The sequence below is a fragment of the Engystomops pustulosus genome, chromosome 4 (assembly GCF_040894005.1).
Source record: "Engystomops pustulosus chromosome 4, aEngPut4.maternal, whole genome shotgun sequence".
Classification (NCBI taxonomy): Eukaryota; Metazoa; Chordata; class Amphibia; order Anura; family Leptodactylidae; genus Engystomops; species Engystomops pustulosus.
Window position 1 is genome coordinate 50,559,211 of NC_092414.1, and position 20,643 is coordinate 50,579,853.

A 20,643-nucleotide genomic window follows, 5' to 3' on the forward strand; every position below is an offset into this window, starting at 1 on the left:
TTACCATCAGGACGGCTGTGGGACATGTAGTAACTCCCGGACATTTCATATACAAAACCTTTTTGTTTATTTGTGCAATCCCTCCAGCAGAGGTGGCCGTATCCGAGGAACCCATTTCGTTTCTAAGGGACAAAATGACTACATTTATGAGAAATTATCTTCACACAGGAACATTTTTTTTAATAACATCTAATTGAAGAAATGTTTATATATGGAATATTTATCAAACTGAATGTGAATGCCCAGAAGAGAATACACCTTTAACCTTTCAACAAATGTTTCAGGTATCAGGAGCCCATTGTGTATACATGAGAAGCTCTCATGACTGCAGTCCGTGTCCTCTTTGTGCTGGTGAGTTGTCATCTGATAAAATTTTCTCCATAAGACCATATTCAGCAGAGATTAACTGTTTTTTATCAGTATCTTAAACCAAGCACCCTTACATGTTGGTGTTTGTCCCCTGAAAAAGGATCAATTTTTGCATTATCTTATAATGGCCTTCACTTCATACATAATTATCTGTGACATAAATCTTAGGAGCGCGTGTCTATACCACAGAAGCCCCTTGTGCCATCATTATCATTACCAATTATGCACGCCTTTGTTCGATGTTACTGCCTGCCTCTTCCCTCCCTTCTCCAGCCAGAACCCGGGGACATCATAGTTAGCAGAAGATGGAGCCAGAAGAAGTTTCCTTGATGAACATAGGAGCCCCTAAGGCTCATTTGCATAACTCTACAGTACAATTGTATATAAAAGTAGGCAATTGGAAGATAAAGGAAGAATGGATCTTGTTTGAAGGGGAAGACTCCAGCACGTAAGTGTGTTTGGTGTGCAATACTGTAACCATATAGTACATTTCCTTTAAGATTTCTGCCGAGTGAATTATATGTTGTAACTAGAGTGGTTCTTTTACCTTATAGTGCTTATCCATAATACAGTTGTCTGCAGCAATTATTGTAAAACTGCAACAAAGATTCTGATTAGGAGAAATTAAAACTAATGGCAACTAATGGTAAATGACATATGTGAATGGAACACTTTCTGGGGTTTTCCCAAGTGTAATTCTTATTTTTAATTTGGTATGAATCAAACCACTGGGTCCTTGAAAATAGCAATTGCTTTCCCTTATAATTCATGAAAAGGTACGTAATTCAAGTATTTAGAAGTGTCATAAATAGCTGAGCACAGTGCCAAGCACTGACAGAGCTGAAGACAGCAGAGTGATCTGCTTGGCCATTGCCATTATGTACATTAAATGGAGCTGCAGGTAACAGGCTCGACCTTCTGCTCCATTTATTAGGAAGAATTTGATCCTGTTCTTGTTCTGATGAGCAAGGATCAGATTGTTGTTTCTAAAATGAAATTAAAGCTATGATTTGGTTGCCATTGACTTTATTGGCTTTATAAATCTATTCAACACTGTTTGGAAATGGGCAGTTCTCTGTAAGCAAAGCTTTTCATAAGTGCTTGTGATTCTGCTCTTTCCTCTCTTCATCAGTAGAGAAAAGGTGCTTATGTGAGAAAACCATCTATTTGACCTATAGTTACCAATTAACCATTAAAATTTAAATTTTATTTTATTGGTATAAAACTGCAGTTTTTTATGTACACTCGTGACAAGTAAAAATTACATTTTAATGGTCACGTGGTAACTATAGGTCAATTATGTGGGGTTTTAAAATGAGTACCCTTTTCTCTACAGATGTTTGAATAGACCATTACAGAGTTGTGTTCCAGGTAGACATCTCCTCTTCCCTTTGTTTTTTCTATTTGCTGACAGTACATAATATACAGTGGAGCAGATGATCCTCCATATTGTAGAAAAGCCTTACGGTGGACCACAGGATATTCAACCATGATGGATATTCCCATTTGATATTAGACAGTCAAATGGCTGATGACATTGCTTTACCTATAGTCTCTTCACCAATAACACATTTTTCACATACAGTTTTCAATGTAATATATTATTTAATCAAATATATGATATACTCTTCATTTTTTCAATCTCTACTATAAGTAGCACATGTATTTAATATTTTGGTGTCTTTTCTTTTTCTATTTTTTTTTTTTACAGCAAAACGTTCTATGTTTTTACTACACGTAATTTTCCGTTCCTGAGAAACAAGGAAGTAAGGTGACATATTCAAGGTCATGAGATGTCACGGTGATATAAACTAGACCTCCAGTTTGTTTTGGTTTACATGGTACATTAAACTGTGTCTCCTTGAAATACACTTTTCTTATTATAATGATGAGTAGCAGTCACATACTAATTTGACATACCAATGAAAATTGCAACGCCAAAAAGAGAACAGAATGTACATTTCTCAGAACAATTGCAATTTAGAATAAATGACAATTATTTCTAGCAATCTAAACAGTCCTAAAATCTACTTCTCCACTTACTATTTATAATCTGCCCTTTTCATTTTGCTTCAGATGCTGAAAAGGGCATCATTACCAGGATTAACTAAGCCTGAAAATGATAGTATTGGACAATAATTGATCATTAGATTTTCTCCTGTTGCCATAGCAACTCATCTGCTGCTGCAGTGAGACTCTATTGCTTTAGACAGGAGAAGTCAATAGGATGTAAAGCATACAATATGTGAAAGCAAAGTACAAATATTCACAAACCTGTGCTAGATTGAACAATTCCAGACGCCACCGTTTGACCTAGAAGATCGTATTGATTTAACCTGGAGCCATCTTCAGCAACTACGACAGATTGTGATGGTTCACGTGTCCAGATGTATACAACTTCAGCTCTTGTATATGCATCTGTTTTAAAAGAAAACTAAGTTCATTATTCCAGAATCCTTAGAAAAAAAGTTTAATATACAATATCTGTACCTAGAGATGCCCAATATCTGTAATTTTTACTATGGGTGCAGACTCGAAATAATGAAAATATCTCAAAAATATCTCTGAGGTCTTTCCCTGTTGCCAATGGCAAGCAGCCTCAGTGTAGCTTTGATTGTGAAACCAATGACAGCTGATACTGATTGAATACTTTGGACAACATAACATTTTTTAGACCCAGTGCTATGTACCTTATTATTTTGACCTTAAAAGGAACCCATCACCAGATTTTCACTTATAAATGTAATGACTGGTTCCCATAGCACTAAAGTAATTGTTACCTATACCTATGCAAAAAATGCATAGTTTCTATCCCTAGAAAATGAACTTTGCAGCCATACCTGCTAACCTGCCAGAAGAAGCAGAGAGGTATGTAAGGTATATATAATATATGAAATGCACTGTTTCTCTCAGCATGACCCTCAGACCCTCATTCTATGCTTTGTTCTGAATTGACAAAGTTAGGAGGTATAAAGGACATAGTGGTATGCATGAAAAAAGAGAAATGTTGTTGGTGCCGAGGGAACTTGTCATTAGGTTTTTTTATTAAAAATTTGTGATAGGTTCCCTTTAATCATTCAGGTACTATAGAACATTTTAATCCAGAACTCGGAATGTTTGAACTCCAACGTTAAAATATTATTCTTTATTCACAACAGTTAAGAAAAATGTTGCTATGTCTCCTATATGTTTCCTATATGTGACCTACATGCTTTGGACATTGCTTCATGTCCTTTCTCATGGTGTCCCATGAGACCCTGAGTAACGTGAATATGTAATGTCTCCCTAGAGACCACAAGTAAGGATATGAATGTTAGAAACATGTAGGTCATTTATAAGAGACACAGTAACATGTCTTTTTGATATGAACATTATAAAGTGTTATTTTAATGTTGAAGTTCTACATTTCAGAGTGCTGTTCTACCTGTTCTATAGTTCCTGTATCTAATTGCATCTGCTACTAAGGCATTTATGTCCATGTACTGTTTATCCCTCCAGGATATTATTTTGTGGAACTACAATATCATTGAAAACATCCCTCCTGTATTATTTTTTTCTCTTTAATCATCTTAAATTTTGCTCAGATGTTGATTAATCTTTTATGTCTGGTTTTAGCTTCCTGTTCTGTTTCCATCAATTTGATGAAAATCTTTAATAGTAGAATAAGTGGCCACTGAAACAGGGAGTAACAGCCCCAAACAGGATGCCATCATTTGGAACAGTTACGTTTGACTATTATATTATCAATAATACAATTCTCATTTTATAACTATGTATTTGTTATTATAACTCTGTATTTATAATTGTACATATACGTTGGATGTAGACGGACTCAATTGAAAAGTACAAACCACTTGCATATCATGTTGACAGGCAAACATGAAGGTTTTGGATGCTCAATCAAGAATGCCCTCTACTTTTTTTCAGAACACTGTTGCTTTGGGCTGCATTTCTTTTTTGAAATGTAAACCATACATTTTGCTCTGTACCCTGAATACAAAAGGAATATAACCATCCTGTTTACTTATTTCAATATTCTACATATAGTACATATAAGTACTTTTGAAATTAAACTATTTATTTACATTCTATAATTACATTTATAAAAAAAAATAAGTTCCCTACTTAACCTTCTCCTACACATACAGGTGCTGTCAATATCTCAAACTTATGGTTATGGTTCATTAGGGTTTACCATTCCATTACTGCAGGTGAAAGGTCAGATAATCAGCTAGAAATGATAGCCATCAAAGCTAAAAATGATGATCTAGCTACTGCCAGTTTTAAGTATTCATCTCCCTTAATTTCATCTAAGAAATTGAAAATGCATAATCCTTTCAGTTAGGAAGTAGCAGAAATTAGTTTATTTCCCTTCATATTATCCATTGAATAAGATATTTAAACATAGTTTTAAACATTATGATTAAGAAATGGATCATTTTAATTCATATACAAAATTATAACAAAGTTTACTTATAAAACCATGGGGCTTGCACATAAACATTTAGGCTTTTTAAATGATCTTTAATTAAAACAATAAACTTAACAGTAACTGTGTTTTATCTTGTTTACCTTATTTTCTACAATTTTTGTCATTGGAGTTAGTGTTAGGGTTAGCAATAGGGTAAGCATTAGTTTTAGGATCATCATTAGGGTTAGAGGTAACCCTATTGCTAACCCAAACCTTAATGGAACCAATTATAGAAAATTACAGAAACCTCTTATAAATAATAAATCAGTGTTTTTAAGAGCACTACATGAGGTTATATCTGAATTTCCAGAACAATTGGGGCAACATTGTATAGTCCAAACTGAATTATAAAAAAAATTTGATTTGGTTCGGTTTGGACACTTGATAGATTCGTAACAAATTACAAATCAATAAATAGATTTGCTCATCACTAAATATAAAAATAACATAGCAGCATTTTATGGGAATGGACCGAGTTTCTATATCAAAATGTCCAAAATGTTGAAGGAGGTCCAAATATTTCCATAAAGTTACACTGCTGTTTCCAAAACACCTACTGAAAATACTGGTACATTAAGTTGGCTTTGATATTTTTTTATATAAATCTACAGAAGTATAATATAAAACTAAACTGCATATTTTTTAATTTGTTAATAAAAAGAAAAAAATACTGTCATAATTTTTGGTAATGCTCGATATTTTATTACAAAAAAATGCATTTCATCGAAGTCCTTTATAGAATACTTACAACTTCCAAACTTTAGGGGGCAGGCATGAGCATCCATAGGAAAGTCTTCTAAATGCATAGGGCATTCAGCTCGCACAGTCAACCTTAAAAAAAAGAAAAAAATATTTTTTATTCAAGTGCATTCTACTTAGACACTTTTTCTTCTGCAGTCTTTAGCATAGATTAAGTGTACAAGCCTGTAATTTTTAGAATAATATATATCACAGCTTTTAATGTGCTGTTGGAACTTCAGTGTCAGGCAATTATAAAAATTATGACAAATATACTTGTTCATGTCATATACTTACACAAAGCACCATAAAATGTTCCCACTCAACTGCAATTTAGTATTACTCATACTTTTCTACATTATCTTGATTTTCCTTTCTTATTTCTATTGTCTCTCACTAACGCCGCTTTGTCATGTCTTTTCTGAGTACTAAGCCAGATATATATGTAAAAATTATAATGGAAAGTTTGGCGCCACTTCGTTATTTTAGGGCCTGCTCTTACCCATTAGCCCAGTCCAACGTGTAAAAACAGTAACAAGAACATTAACCAAGATACAGTGGAAGGACTGCAAGTTCACTTTGATTAAGGCCCCTTCCACACTAGCGAGTGTGATGCGATGAACTCGCATCACACTCGCAACGCAAGCTGCCGGGAACGCACGGCCCGAACGCTGCACCGCGGGAGTGAACTGACATGCTGAGTTCACTCCCGCGGTGCAGCGTTCGGGCCGTGCGTTCCCGGCAGCTTGCGTTGCGAGTGTGATGCGAGTTCATCGCATCACACTCGCTAGTGTGGAAGGGGCCTAATGGTCTTACTGTTAGAATAGCTTTTACACATTTCCAGTAGCCCTGCAGAGCCACCTTCTTGCTTATTTTGGTTTGCTGTGAATGTGGCAGCAGGGGCCCTCTCCCAAAGCTGGCATTGTGCCACCGACTTCAGGGAAGCTATTTTCATGCGCAGTAGCTCTTGGACCCTGCTACCATGTTCACAGCAGCAAGGAAGCGTCTCTGCAAGGCTACAGGGGGCATGCAATAGCCATAGCCCCCGGAGCTAACAGAGGCTATTACATGCCCCTGTAGCCTCTGCAGGTAATTTTCTTACTATTTAAATAACATTTTTGTTGACAAAGGCAGAACAATGGGGAATATAAAAAAATAGCAGCCATGAGGAATCTACCACAGGATCTACTTTAGTACGTAGATTCCTGATGGTAGGTTTGCGTTAAGACCAGATACTTTGTGAATTGTAATACTTTTGGGGTGATCAACTACATCATATGCTTGTGTCCGTGAAATTACATCAACAAGAAAATCTATAATTGGCTTGAAAGCATACGAGAGCATGTTGGGCATATTACTAATCAATGGCACAACCCGATGGCAAAGCCCATATGGGGGAAACATAACCGTGACTCCACATCAGGAGTGTTATGTTGATTCACAGGTTGTTAGCTGTAACAGGCTTGTAATTGGAATTGTTTTCCATTATCTCTGAGGCTAACTCAGGATTTAGATGTTTGCATATTCTTTTTGTTAGCGTTAACTTATTTCCCCTGCTTCTTGAAGATCTCTTAAATGTATTACCTTTTTGTCAACTTTGTGGTCCTGCTTTTGCTCTTGACCTCCCCCCTTACCCCTTCTTTTTGACACTGACCGGTGATATTTGTACTGTGTATTATATTTTATATATTATGATAATCCTTTCACATATTGTTGGAATATTTGTTACTCGTGTGACAATAGTCGATTACACCAAAATGTGACAAATAGTGTCATACCTTATTTGGTGTTTGCTGGGGAGGTGGGCGGGGGGGGGGTCTGTCAAAGAGTATGCTAGATTTGGCTATTATGTATTACCTAGTGATGTTGTGGTATTTTTTGGCCAATTTAAACACCAATCTTTTTGTTATGATTCATTTCTGCTTCTGCTCTTGTCATAATTGAACCTTTTTCAACTATACTTTTTTTTTTTACCTGTGGGGGCATACTTCATTTTTTGGGACCCCCTGTGCATATATAGTATTCGAGCTGGAGAGAGATCTGAATTTTTCTCACTTAACTAATCTAGACCATTGTGGTAGCATCATATTTAGTCCATAGCAATCATTGCATGTTGTTTTCTTTTTGTTTATTGATTTTTAGAATTAGAAAATGCTAGAAAACAGCAAACACAAACAATACAGAATCAGATATTGCCCAATATACCACATACAAACAAGGTGTTGAGGTTTGAGGAATTATGAGATAACCAAAAATCACTTATGTTAATTTGAAATTAGATAGAGAAGGTAGCCAACAGAAATACATTTGTGTTTTTCTTGAGTTATTGCTTTACCTAGTCTAATATTTTGTGAAAATTGCAAACTTTTCTCATTGTTTGTATTAATACATTTCTATGAACTGAAATGATATTGCTGTAAGAGGGGGGCTATGTAAGTAGAATCGCCATGTTTTCCATTGAGATTGACGTTTGTTCTTTCTCAATTTCCCAGCTTGAACGGATTCTAATTCCAACATATATGGGTAGTCGCTATTTTGAATAAGCAAGACAAAATATAAAACTAGTCATAGTCTGTGTTCACTTCAATATACAGTATATGGAGTTATTCTCCCCTGAAAACATTGTCAAGTAATTTGTGTTATTATATCAACTGTCATATTTTGTTTGCTAGTGTCTCACCATTTTCTTTGCTATACACCTAGACAGCAATTTACCATTCCAATCCTTTATTTTTTAGTACAATTTCTAAAAACTTTTTTCTCAATGTAGACAGATTGATTTTTTTTTGCCATAGACATTTTGTGGCAACATAGGTGCACTGACTTGTAAAGAGTATTATTTTTATGAAGAATGGAGTATCATGTTCAATGTTTAAGGCCAATGTCACAATCTCTTTTCATGAGATAAGACTAGGTTTTAGATTTTTGGCACTGATTTCATAAAATGCTTACTCCACTGTTATTCAATGGCTGTAGCTGGTATGTAGTTATTCATCTTCTGATTTTGTTCTCAGGTGATTTATTTATGCCATAAGGTTAAACTTGGCTTTTTACTACAGATTTATGAGTTATAATAGCTGGGTTGCTCTACTCCACATAGCCTTGCCCTTTAAATGCAGAGGTAATTATAGAAAACCCTAATTAATTGATGTTACCTAAAGGGTTAATTGTTGCCAAATAATTTACTATAACATCAATTGCTAGCTCACGTTACTATCCATTACAATGCTGTCCCGAAATAGAATACACCGCCTATCAGGTTTTTGAAAATATTTCAAGATAAATGTATACTGCACTACTCCAGAAGAAACCCACTGCAAAAGCAAAAAAAAATTATTGTGGGTTCCCCAGGTCTGAAATCATATAGCAAGAGATGAGCACATCATTCAGTATTCATTTCACTAAAGTTTTGCTAAATTTTTTATGAGATTGGATCTGTAGGGTTCTTTTTAAGAAAAGGTCCTACCTTGTTTCATAATTTTAAAAAATTAAAGAGATATTCCAAGAATCAAACATAGTTAATATAAAAGTGGCTCATTATTAATGATAATTTAAGATAATATGTAATTATTACATTATTTAGCAGAAAAATGGACCATGACTGGTCCTTTAATTTGTTCTGTATCTTTCACTGACTTTAGGATTAAAGATGGCTGTATCCTGGCCAGGTCATGTGATCATCTCTATGTTTGGCTGTAGTTGGTTGCTTTTAGCAGGTTTCATGTCACTGAGAGGGTGGGACTTAATTCTATTAGTGGGCGGGGTTACCAACAAGAAGTGGAGAAACCTGAGACAAGTCTGTTCAGTCAGTCAGGTCAGAAATCTGCAAACAGATCAGTTCACGGTGTAGAGAAGTTTTCACTGAAACAATATTAACAGTAGTCTAACAGACATGATGCAAAAAGACAATAACAGAAAACATCAAAAGTCCATCAAAATCAAAAGGAATTTTAATGTATCCCCTAGACTTCTGTTATTAATGTACATGCAAAATTCAACCAAAGCAAATCAGAAAATTTTCAGAATCAATTTGGTGTTTGAAAATAGACAGATTCCTAACAATGCTACCAATCAATTAGTTACATCAATCTACACCTCCTTTTACATCATGTCTGACTATGCCAAGAAGCCTAATGGCATGAAATAAGATAGCCAAAGCAGTATTTTCCAAAAGGAGTTGACACCACACATGACAACGTTGCTTTTTTTATGTTATTGCAACTTGTCAACACAGTGTAGGTAGTTGGCTTGGTTAGGGGAAATGCCATCAAGCTGGGTCTGTGAAGGAACTTAACTCAGTAGGAGGAATCTATTCCAGTTCTGATGGTATTATTGTGTTTCTGTGCCAAATGGATGCATGTCCATAATTGCACTAGTTGTGACTAAAATAAACTTATAATCACAAACATGTGCCATTTATGCTGCAGAAAATTTGTGCAATAATAGAAATGAAACTTCCCTGCCAAGAAGGTACTTCACACGTCCGTACAAGGTAGCATCTGTATAGTCAAGGACATATGTTATACATTCTTACTTCAGAGGGCTATGATACTGGCTCTGTGGCTTCTAGAGAATGAGGGTTTCCCCCTAGCCTCAGGAAACCGTTCATGCATCGATTTAAAATAGAAAAAAACTCCCATGACCCCCATATCTCCCCCTCGTCATACATGTCTTCCACACTCCTCACTGGCCCCTCCCACGGGAATAGGGACACAGCTCTGCATACAATAAGGTAATCTTTTACTAGATCTTTCTTTTTCTTAGAAAAAACAACTGTTTTGGCAACATGTACACTATTTTCTATGGGGACATGGTGGACCCAGAAACAGGGCTCCTGAAGACAGGTTCCCTTTAAAGCTTTATTGACAGGAGATAAACTTCACAACTATGTCAGTGTGAATAATCAAAATATATTTATATATTGCTGAGGAAGTTTAACAAACAATAAACATTTTATACCTACTTCCTCCAGTGCACACATTCAGCTATGGTGCCGCCTGTTACTGAACAAAGTCTAGCAGAGTTAAGGTGGCACGTCTGCTACAGCAGGAGTTGTGGACTGTAGCATGTGCACAGCTGTAGTCCTGATAGCTCTCCAAGCCTCTGTATATAAGCAGTGACCAACGGTGTAGCAGGTGAATAAGAGAGCCAGAGGAGGTATGTTTATTGTTCTTGAAGCTTCCCCTCAGCCATATCTGATTTCTTTTTATTCCTGAATAACTATTTTAAAAAGTTGTTCTAGTTTTATCAAACATTTCTATGAACAAACACTCTGGTTGCCTTGGCAACCACTCCTCTTTCTTTCGCTATGAATTCCAAATTTACCCTCAGTTCCAAAGAGCAATGACAAACTGTGATATTAAATTGCTAAATAATTTATTTACTACTTTGTGAACAAAAAGCAACAACAATTACCTCATAGTATAAAGTAGTGTTCCATCCTCTGTTATCCGCAACAATTTATTTGGCATTGTCATGTTGTGTGCCACCGATTTCTTCCCATTGTGGAAAAATGTATCTGGCGTCCATATTTTGCTAGCCATTAAATTATTAAGACGAAGAACAGTCATGGGTCCCTTGAACTTCAGTCTTTCATCCCTCCAACCTTGTCTAAAAAATACATCAATTGTATATTCCTACATATGGAGAAACAGAGAGTAAAGATTAAAGATACAATGCCGCCCTGTTCTCACCTCCATGCCACAAATTTATATAATATTGCGATTTACAATCTCAGCATCTTTTCTATGTAATTTACTATTCAATAAATGAAAACATTATGTCATTGAAATGTAAGCAGACATGAAAAATGCCAAGGAGGAAAACGCAATATCAATATTAAGATCAATGACCGACAAACACACGTGGCCACATGACACTGATCTCATTGTTCATGTACCATGCCACATGGCTACAATCTACAGGAATACAGACTGCCAGCTCCCATCTGAATTTCTGGGTTAAAGAAAACCATTGAACATCTGTTCCTTGCACAATGTAACCCAATTCTGATATTCATTTATTAGCCCATGCACATCATGGAGAATAAATCAGGGAATAGAGATAAATGAGTCATTTTACCGGATGCGCTGATACATTGAATTTTACAGGCAAGTCAATTTGTCTTTTTTTTCTTTTTAAATTACCAAATACTTGGTCAAATATGGCAAATGTATGTGTCTATAAGGTAATTTAATAAAGTAATGTAATAGATGTAGAGCTTCTTTTATTCAAAGAACAAATGGCAGACTTGAGGTAAATTTTCTCTGCACAGCGGGTAGATGTTACTATTGATGTAGAATGTCTTAAGGCAGCTAATGAGATTTGTAAAGAGTTATCCTGAATGCAGCTATCCGATGATGATCAGATGCAGGTTCTGCTATCTTTTTCTGCCAATCTTAGTCATAATACATAACACTTTGTAGTATGGTGGGCTCTAATGAGAGACAGATATTATATCTTCAGACCCCTTTAAATTTTTCATTCTAAATTGCTGATTTATTAAACATGAAAAACTGAAATATCAAATGGTCATAAGTATTCAGACCAACCCTTTGCGCCGTATTGAGTAGCAGCACCTTTTGAGCAAGTACAGCCATGAGTCTTCTTAGGAATGAGGTAACAAGATTTCCCACCTAAATTTGGGGATCCTCTGCCATTCTTCTTTGCATATCCTTTCCAGTTCCTCAAGTTGGATGGTGCACGTTGGTGGACAACTATTTTGAAGTCTCTCCAGAGATGCTTGATTGGGTGTAGACCAAGGCTCTGGTTGGGCCAGTGCTTTTGTCTTGTTGGAACCAGAGAACCATGTGTTTTAGGGATTTTATATGTCTTGCACTGAGGAGAGGCTTCCATTGGCACACTCTGCCATAAAGCCTCGACTGTTGGAGGGCTGCAGTGATAGCTGACTTTGAGAAACTTTCTACCATTTCTATACTGCATCTCTGGATCTCACCCACAGTGATTTTAGGGATCTTTTTTACCTCTCTCACCAAGGCTCTTCTCCCATGATTGTGTAGTTTGGTTGGACAGCCAGGTTGAAGAGTTGTGGTTGTCCCAAACTTCTGCCATTTAAGGACTATGGAGGTATTTGTGCTTTACAATGGTTGAGTGCTGCAGAAATTCTTTTGTAACCTTGGCCAGATCTATGCCTTGCCACAACTCTGTCCCCTTGGACAGTTTCTTGGACCTTATGTGCTATAACATGCAATGAGAGCTGTAAGGTCCTATATTAACAGGAGTGTGCCTTTGGTAATCAAGTCTAATCATTTTATTTAAAAACGGCTGGACTCCAATGAAGGAGAAGAACCATTTCAAAGAGGAAATGGACAGAATGTGAGTTAAATTTCAGTGTTTTTTTTTTGTTTAATAAATTAGCAAAAATATGTGAAAAGAGTGAAAAATGTGAAGGGTTCTGAAAACTTTCTGTACACACTGTACATTCTTTAGGTTTTTTAGGTAGCTTTTTGATTATAGAAATGGAATGTAAAATAGAAATAGCACAATAAATAGGATGCACAGAACTAGGAAATAGAAAGAAAGCACTTTTAAAATGCTCAGCACACCAATGGTCTAAAAAATAAAAAAATGTTTGAGAAAAATACTGGATAAGATAAAAAATAGTGCTACTGTTAAACTCCCACCACTTAAGCCTTTCTCACACAAGCTTTGTTTATGAATAGTAATTAGCGTCCAAAGCTAAATTAGAAAATTCTGTTTGTGTTTGAACCTGGACCTAAACTTGAACCCTCACCCACAATTGGAGCTAACAAAGATTGCAGGTGTTATACATGTCGCTGACATTTTGGGAAGGATTTTTGCTCCCCATGATGTCATCAGGAAGTAAAGCATCCATCCCAAAATGGCAGCACAAAGCGCCACCATCAAATAAATGTCAACCACATTGATTTAAATGCAGGTGCTGGCTTTACCGCCATTTAAAAAGATGATCGGTGTCAGCACCAATTGTGAGGTGTTATTGGCTTGGCGTTGAGCCAAACCCGGACCTGAGCCCTTGTGATGGATGTTCAAGTCTAGATCTGAACTTGTAAAACCCAAAGACCTGAACTCTGTGTTTCGAGTTAGCTCAACACTACATATGACAAACCCATGGAGGTTTTATTGGCTTGCACTCAACAAAGTTGAAAATTGGGGCTACTCTGTACTCTACTTTTCATAGTTAGATTGATGCATACTAGATACAGACATAAATAGACAGCTAGATAGAAAATAAGGCAGCACTCAAACTTAATAGTAGGTGTGAAGCTATAACCCCTTAAGGTCTGCACACTTCTCTGTCATTTGCTTTTAATTTTTTTTACTGCACGCATTTACTTCATCAATATCTTTTTATTTCTTTTTTTATCTTGTCATTGTTATCCACAAGACATATTCTACAACCATGTCATGTTATGCAGAACAAAGTCCACCACTGAATTTGTGCCTTAATATATCAACTAATGAAAATAACTAAAGAGACAATGGCATTAGGTTGTATTGAGTGTAGATTGTCTTTAGAATATGAATATTGGAAAGTAAATGTAGGAATTTTAAATTGTGAAATAATTTTAGTAATAATAATTTAAAGGTTGCTCCAGTTTTGCAAGTAATGTACATCTATTATAATACTAAAGGTAATGTGAAATTTATAGTATAGATCAAATATAGGTCAGCCATGACACTTGAGAAAAAAAAAACAGGAGTAATAAAGCGCACAGATGCCTGCTAGGTAAAATTAGTCTTTACTTGTTCATTACCATATGCAAATATAATTCATCTTTTTATTCCCTTTGTGCAGAGACCTTGAAGTTAGGCTCCATGAACATAGAATGTAATATAGGAAAATGCATGCAACTTACCATATCATGATCAGAAACTGGTCCAAAGCTAGTGACGAAGATGTCGGTGTTCACTTCAGTTACACGCTCTGTTGAAGCAGGAAATGAGGATGTTCAATGTCTACTAACAATCTTCATTAGATCTAAAATAGGCACTTTCTCATCCCCTAACTGGGAACAATGAATTTCTGTGAATATATATGTAAAAGCTGTCTGGATTTTATTCTATTCTTCATTTGTACTTTCAAGGACACTGAAGCAGAAGGGAAGTGATGAGCGGACCAGTAGGTCTAGTGGGTGAGGTTACCCACCAGTAACACCCGCGATCATTGCTGGCATTGAGCACAAGAAGTAAAGAGCCACCCGCGACATACAATTATGTAATTTTGTGATGTCATGGGGATCGACAATCCTCAGAAAAAACTTTGGTGTGCTTTGCCTGCAGTTGATACTGGTGGAGGGTGAACCAAACCCGGACTTTTTACTGAAGTACCGTTTTATGTTCTGTGGACCAGAACCCACAATATTAGGAACATTGCAGTTTAGGTCCGCTTATCACTACATAGGTGTCATAACCGAGAAACACCATTTTTGCCATACTGTATTACAGGGTTGTCCAAATGGTAACACCCATTGTCAAAACAGCTCCACAGCTTCATTCGATTAACCAAGTGATGACTTCACTAGTTACTAAGGTGAGATAATTTATAAAAATTTACTTTAACAGTGTTTTAATGTTTCACATTTTTTTTCTACTTGACCTGTATTTTCCCAAGATAATATTATGAAAGCTAAAATCTGAATCTATATTTAGGGCTTTTTCCCTTATGCGTTTTCTTTAATACAGGAATTATTGTGCATTGAAAACATTGCATTACTAAGTAAATGAATCAATTTCAGATAATTGAGAAAAAAAATCAATGAACTAATAAAATATAAAGTTCTCTTGTTCAGTAGTAAATAGTAACAGTGAGGACTGGTTCACACTACACCAATTATTTCCATCGCGTGTCTCCATATATTGGAAAGTAAAGCAAGCCAAATACAGTAGGTCTTCCATTGACTTTCCATTTCCTAAAGGGTTACATGTACAGAAGGCTCTCTTCAGTTATGATTTCACTGATAAATCATGTGACTGTTATCATTGGAATAAGGAACTGGTGGAAGACTAATAGACTAATAAAACTTAACTTTTATTGAGAAAGTGATTAAAATGATATATGAAGTAAATAGATTAGTTAGTTTGGTACTTTAGAGACATCCAACAGGGTACTCTGGGGGTGGGTGGTCATACATCATATATCATTTTAACCACCTTCTTAATAAAAGTTAAGTTTTATTTGTCTTTTAGTCCCCCACCAGTGTTCCAGTGATAGTTATTCATGAAATCAGGAGGTTGACTTTATCCGGTATTCTCTGTAGTATTTTTGACATTATAAATTAAGCAATGGCCTGACATGAGGGGTATATCCGGATTCCTAATTTACTCTTCTTAGAAATTTACAAATTGTCACCTGGGAATTATCAGTTAGAGGTGGGTTCCTAGACAATCAGTAAAAAAAAAAATCAGTAAAACATTCTTTACAAATTGGTCATTTACAACCCTGAGTAATTTGTTTACTTCTATTTTGAGGTCCTATAAATCACAAGGGGATAAGCTGCTGAACCCATCAATTTCAGAATGATGGAGCTGTAGTACTTGTTCAAGAGGTTCTTTCTAGAAAAGACATTTACTACAATATCTATTTACCCATAAATCACTAGAATGGGGGTGTAGTACCCCATCATGTCATTTAACCAATACATGATTCTTTTAGGTCGTCTGGGCTGATGGGCACAGCTGATTATTGCATGAAAAGTATTGTGCCTATACATATCTTGTCTGCTAAGAAATGTAAATCATGTTGTAAATGCTTATATATTAGTTTTTAAAAGCGTGGTCCACTGTAGTTTTCAATATGTGTAAATGACGCAGGCTGGTAAAACAAATCTTATATTAACATTTTTGACAGTGCTTTGTAAATAGAGTAGTTAGTAACCAAGGTGAACATTAGACTAATGGAGCATCTGTCCTGCTAATTGCACAGTCATCAATATGCTAATCAATGTATTGGACAGACATGGGTGTCTCTACTAGTCATCCCATAAAACATAAAGTATCACTATTCTGAAGAGACCATTGAACAGAGCATTAATCATCGAGTCATGGCATGTAAGATGGTCATCTCTGTTTCTCATGATCTGTAGATACAGCCATTATCTAAATAAATAGATTTCTGGTTTAGATTGATTTTCTTTTACAAAACAGACAAAGCAATTGTGTGCAAAAAAATAATTAAATTGTTTTGGTCATTAAACAGTGATGACCTTTTCAAAAATGAATTGGAATTAGGTCTGTGCACCTCTGAGTGTACCATGACCACCTTATTGCTCATAAACATTCAGTTCATCCCCCATTTTCTTTATCTCTCATATTTGAGATATAAGAGATATCTCCAAAAATTGCCGATCTTTCAGAAAATTGCTTTAAAAAAGATATTTACTATATTATCCATCCTGTCTCAATCCATTAGAATGGGACTATCAGTAAGCCATTAGCTTTCAAGCCATATATCCTTCTCTTTTTTACTGCAGTATTTTTTATCTTAAAGGGTTTGGCCACTTTTAAATAATTTTGTTCCATTAGACAAATCTTTGCATGTGTATGTACATTTGCCTTTGCCACCTTTAGCCTTTCCCTATTCTCTCTCAGTCCGTCCTAATGGCGTCACGCATTGTGGCAGAAGGGAGGGGGGAGAGTGAGATGAGTCATAATCTCCTGCAGCAGGCTGCTCCTATTTATCATGCTAAGACTTATCATCTAAGTCCTTAATGTGACTGTGCTGTTTCTAAACTTGCTACACTTTAGTCACACTTGAGCATTGTACTTAGACATCCTATTAACTCTAAATGGAGTGCAAGTGCACATTATAGATTATTCCATTGCAGCAAAATAATATTGGGCCCACATTTTCATGCTCAATGAGGGTCATGGAGGCAGACCTGCACAGGTTTGAGACATTATAGACGATAAGATGGAATTTTGGGAAAAAATGTTTAAGTGCTAGACGCATATCATAGTATCATAGTATCATAGTATCATAGTATATAAGGCTGGAAGGAGACTCAAGTCCATCAAGTCCAACCTTCAAGAATTAAATAAATGTTTTATCCCCATAACCCGTGATATTTTTTCTCTCCAGAAAGTCATCCAGGCCTCTCTTGAACATGTACATAGAGTCGGCCATAACAACCTCCTGCGGCAGAGAGTTCCATAGTCTCACTGCTCTTACAGTAAAGAACCTTTGTCTATGGTGATGGTAGAATCGCCTCTCCTCTAGGCGTAGAGGATGCCCCCTTGTCCTGGTCACAGGCCTAGGTATAAAAAGATCTTTAGAGAGATCCTTGTACTGTCCGTTCAGGTATTTGTACATTGTAATGAGGTCTCCCCTTAGTCGTCTTTTTTCTAAACTCAATAATCCCAAATTTTTTAATCTGTCAGTGTATTCTAGTTCCCCCATTCCCCTAATAATCCTGGTTGCTCTCCTCTGCACCCGTTCCAGCTCTACTATATCCTTTTTATACACTGGTGCCCAAAACTGTACACAATATTCCATGTGTGGTCTGACCAGGGATTTGTATAAGGGCAGAACTATGTCTTTATCATGAGAATCTATTCCTCTCTTGATACATCCCATAATTTTATTTGCTTTAGCAGCAGCCGCCTGGCTCTGGTCACTAAAATTAAGTTTACCATCCACCAATACGCCCAAGTCCTTTTCAGCTTCATTTTTACTAAGTAATTGACCGTTTAGAACATAATTATACTTTTTGTTTCCATGGCCCAAGTGCATAACTTTACATTTATCTACATTAAACCTCATCAACCATTTCTCTGCCCATCCCTCAAGCTTCCACAAATCCCTCTGTAATGCTAGACTATCGACCTCAGTATTTATTACTTTACACAGCTTAGTATCATCTGCAAATATTGAAACTTGACTGTGTAAACCCACTACAAGGTCATTAATAAAAATATTAACCTCTTAACGCTCAGCGTCCGATATATCGGACGCTGAGCTCAGTGAGTTAGCGCTCAGCGTCCGATATATCGGACGCTGAGCTGATGCCGGTTTGGCTCAAGATCTGAGCCGAACCGGCATCGGGAAACACGGGGTGCCGGCTGTAACTAATAGCCGGCACCCCAGTGTAACACCCGCGATCGGAGTTGACTCCGATCGCGGGTGCTTAACCCGTTAAATGCCGCGGTCAGCGCGACCGCGGCATCTAACATGCCTCTGGGGGGTCTTTCCCCCACGATCGGCCCCCCCGAACCGTTTTCGGGGGGCGCCGATCGTTGCTATAGTAACTCTGGGGTCCGATCTGGACCCCAGAGTTACCTGCAAGAATTGCCAGTAAGATGGCGTCTGTGACGTCATCTTACTGGCACAGTGCCAGCCTATGCAAGTGCATAGGCTGACACTGATAATACTCTGCAATACATCAGTATTGCAGAATATTATCATGAAGAAGCAATCAGAAGATTGCTTCTTCATGTCCCATGGTATAAAAGTGAAAAAGTAAAAAAAAAAATGTTATTCAATAAAAAAATAAAGTAATAAATCACTAAAAATGCCCAAAACCCCCAAAACATATAAAGAGACATATAACTCAAAAAAAAGTCTAAATCATAACACAAACCCCACATATATAGTATCACCGCGTCCGTAACAACCCGTAGAATAAAAGTAAATCATTATTGAACCCCCACGATAAACGCCGTAAAAAAAAACTGCTATAAACCTTCCAAAAATTATGATTTTTAGCTATTCAATCCCACAAAAAATGCTATAAAATGCGATCAAAAAACCATGTGTACTCCGACATGATACTGGTGCAAAGTACAACATGTCCCGCAAAAAACAAGCCATCAACCAGCTCCGTAGCCAAAAAAGTAACAATGTTATGCCACTTGGAAGACGGCAATACATAAATGATAGATTTTTCCCCACATTAGGGTTTTGTTTGACAAATTTAGTAAAACGTAAGAAAATATATTCAAGTCTGGTATCCCCGTAATCGTATCAACCCATAGAATAAAGATAACATGATTATTAGTCTATACGGTGAACACCAAAAAAAAAAAGAGTAAAAAATCCAGTACAGAATTGATGCTTTTCTACTCCTGCCCTCAAAAAAAGTTCCTAAATTTTCAACAATAGGTGATACCAACCCCAAAATGGTAACAATGGAAAAAGCATCTCATCCCGCAAAAAAAATGCCGTCACATGGCCCCAATAACGCAAAAGCGAAAATTTTATAGCCTTCAAAAGGGGCCAATGAGGAAACTAAAATCCTGGCAGCTGCAGGGCGCTCCTTCCCTTCTGCGTCTCGCTGTGCGCCCATAAAACAAGTAACGGCCACATGTGGGGGGTCTTTGTACTCAGGAGAAATTGCAGAACAAATTGTATGGTGGGTTTTCTCTTTTTATATTTTGGAAATGTGTAAATTTTAGTGCTAAATGAACGTATAAGGGAACAATTTGACCATTCTAAATTTCACCTCCATTTTGATTCAATTACTATGAAGATCTCAAGGGGTTAACAATCTTCGTAAAAGCGGTTTCTGATAGCTTGAGGGGTGCAGATTTGAAAATGGGTTGGTTATATAGGGGGTTTTGATGCTAAATATGTAAAATTTCATTCCAAACTGTATTTATCCCCAAAATAGTCAATTCTGAAAATCCGGAAAAGCGATATTCTTTTTGTAAGCCGCGTGACATCAAAATAAATTATCCAGACATATCAAAAATTATGAAAATGTAAAGTAGACAAATGGGAAATGTTATTCAGCAACTTATTTAGGTGGTAAATCTTTCTGCCTGGAAACGCAATGATTTTGAATTTCGAAAATGGCAAATTTTTCAAAAAATTTATCATATTTTCTTTTTTTTTGTAAATAAACGCAAAACTTATCAGCCAAAATTTACCACTAAAATGAAGTACAACATGTGGGGAAAAAACAATCTCAGAATCGTTTTGATAAGTAACAGTGTTCAAAAGTTATAACCATATAAAGCGACGCAGGTCAGAATCCAAAAAATCGGGCTGAGCCTTAACCTGCAAAATGGCTGCGTCCTTAAGGGGTTAAAAAGAAGTGGCCCCAATACTGACCCCTGTGGCACTCCAC

General features: G+C 36.5%; 1 protein-coding gene across 1 annotated transcript in view; it reads right to left on the reverse strand.

Annotated features, from left to right (window-relative positions):
- The window catches only part of GABRA1 (gamma-aminobutyric acid type A receptor subunit alpha1), a 95,407-nt gene that overhangs the window by 25,152 nt on the left and 49,612 nt on the right, over positions 1–20,643 (reverse strand). Inside the window, exons 4-7 of the mRNA XM_072145894.1 lie at positions 14,437–14,504; positions 10,994–11,214; positions 5,589–5,671; positions 2,644–2,787 (exon numbers count right to left, since the gene is read on the reverse strand). Coding sequence (XP_072001995.1) covers positions 2,644–2,787; positions 5,589–5,671; positions 10,994–11,214; positions 14,437–14,504 — 516 coding nt within the window. The remainder of the gene's footprint in view (positions 1–2,643; positions 2,788–5,588; positions 5,672–10,993; positions 11,215–14,436; positions 14,505–20,643) is intronic.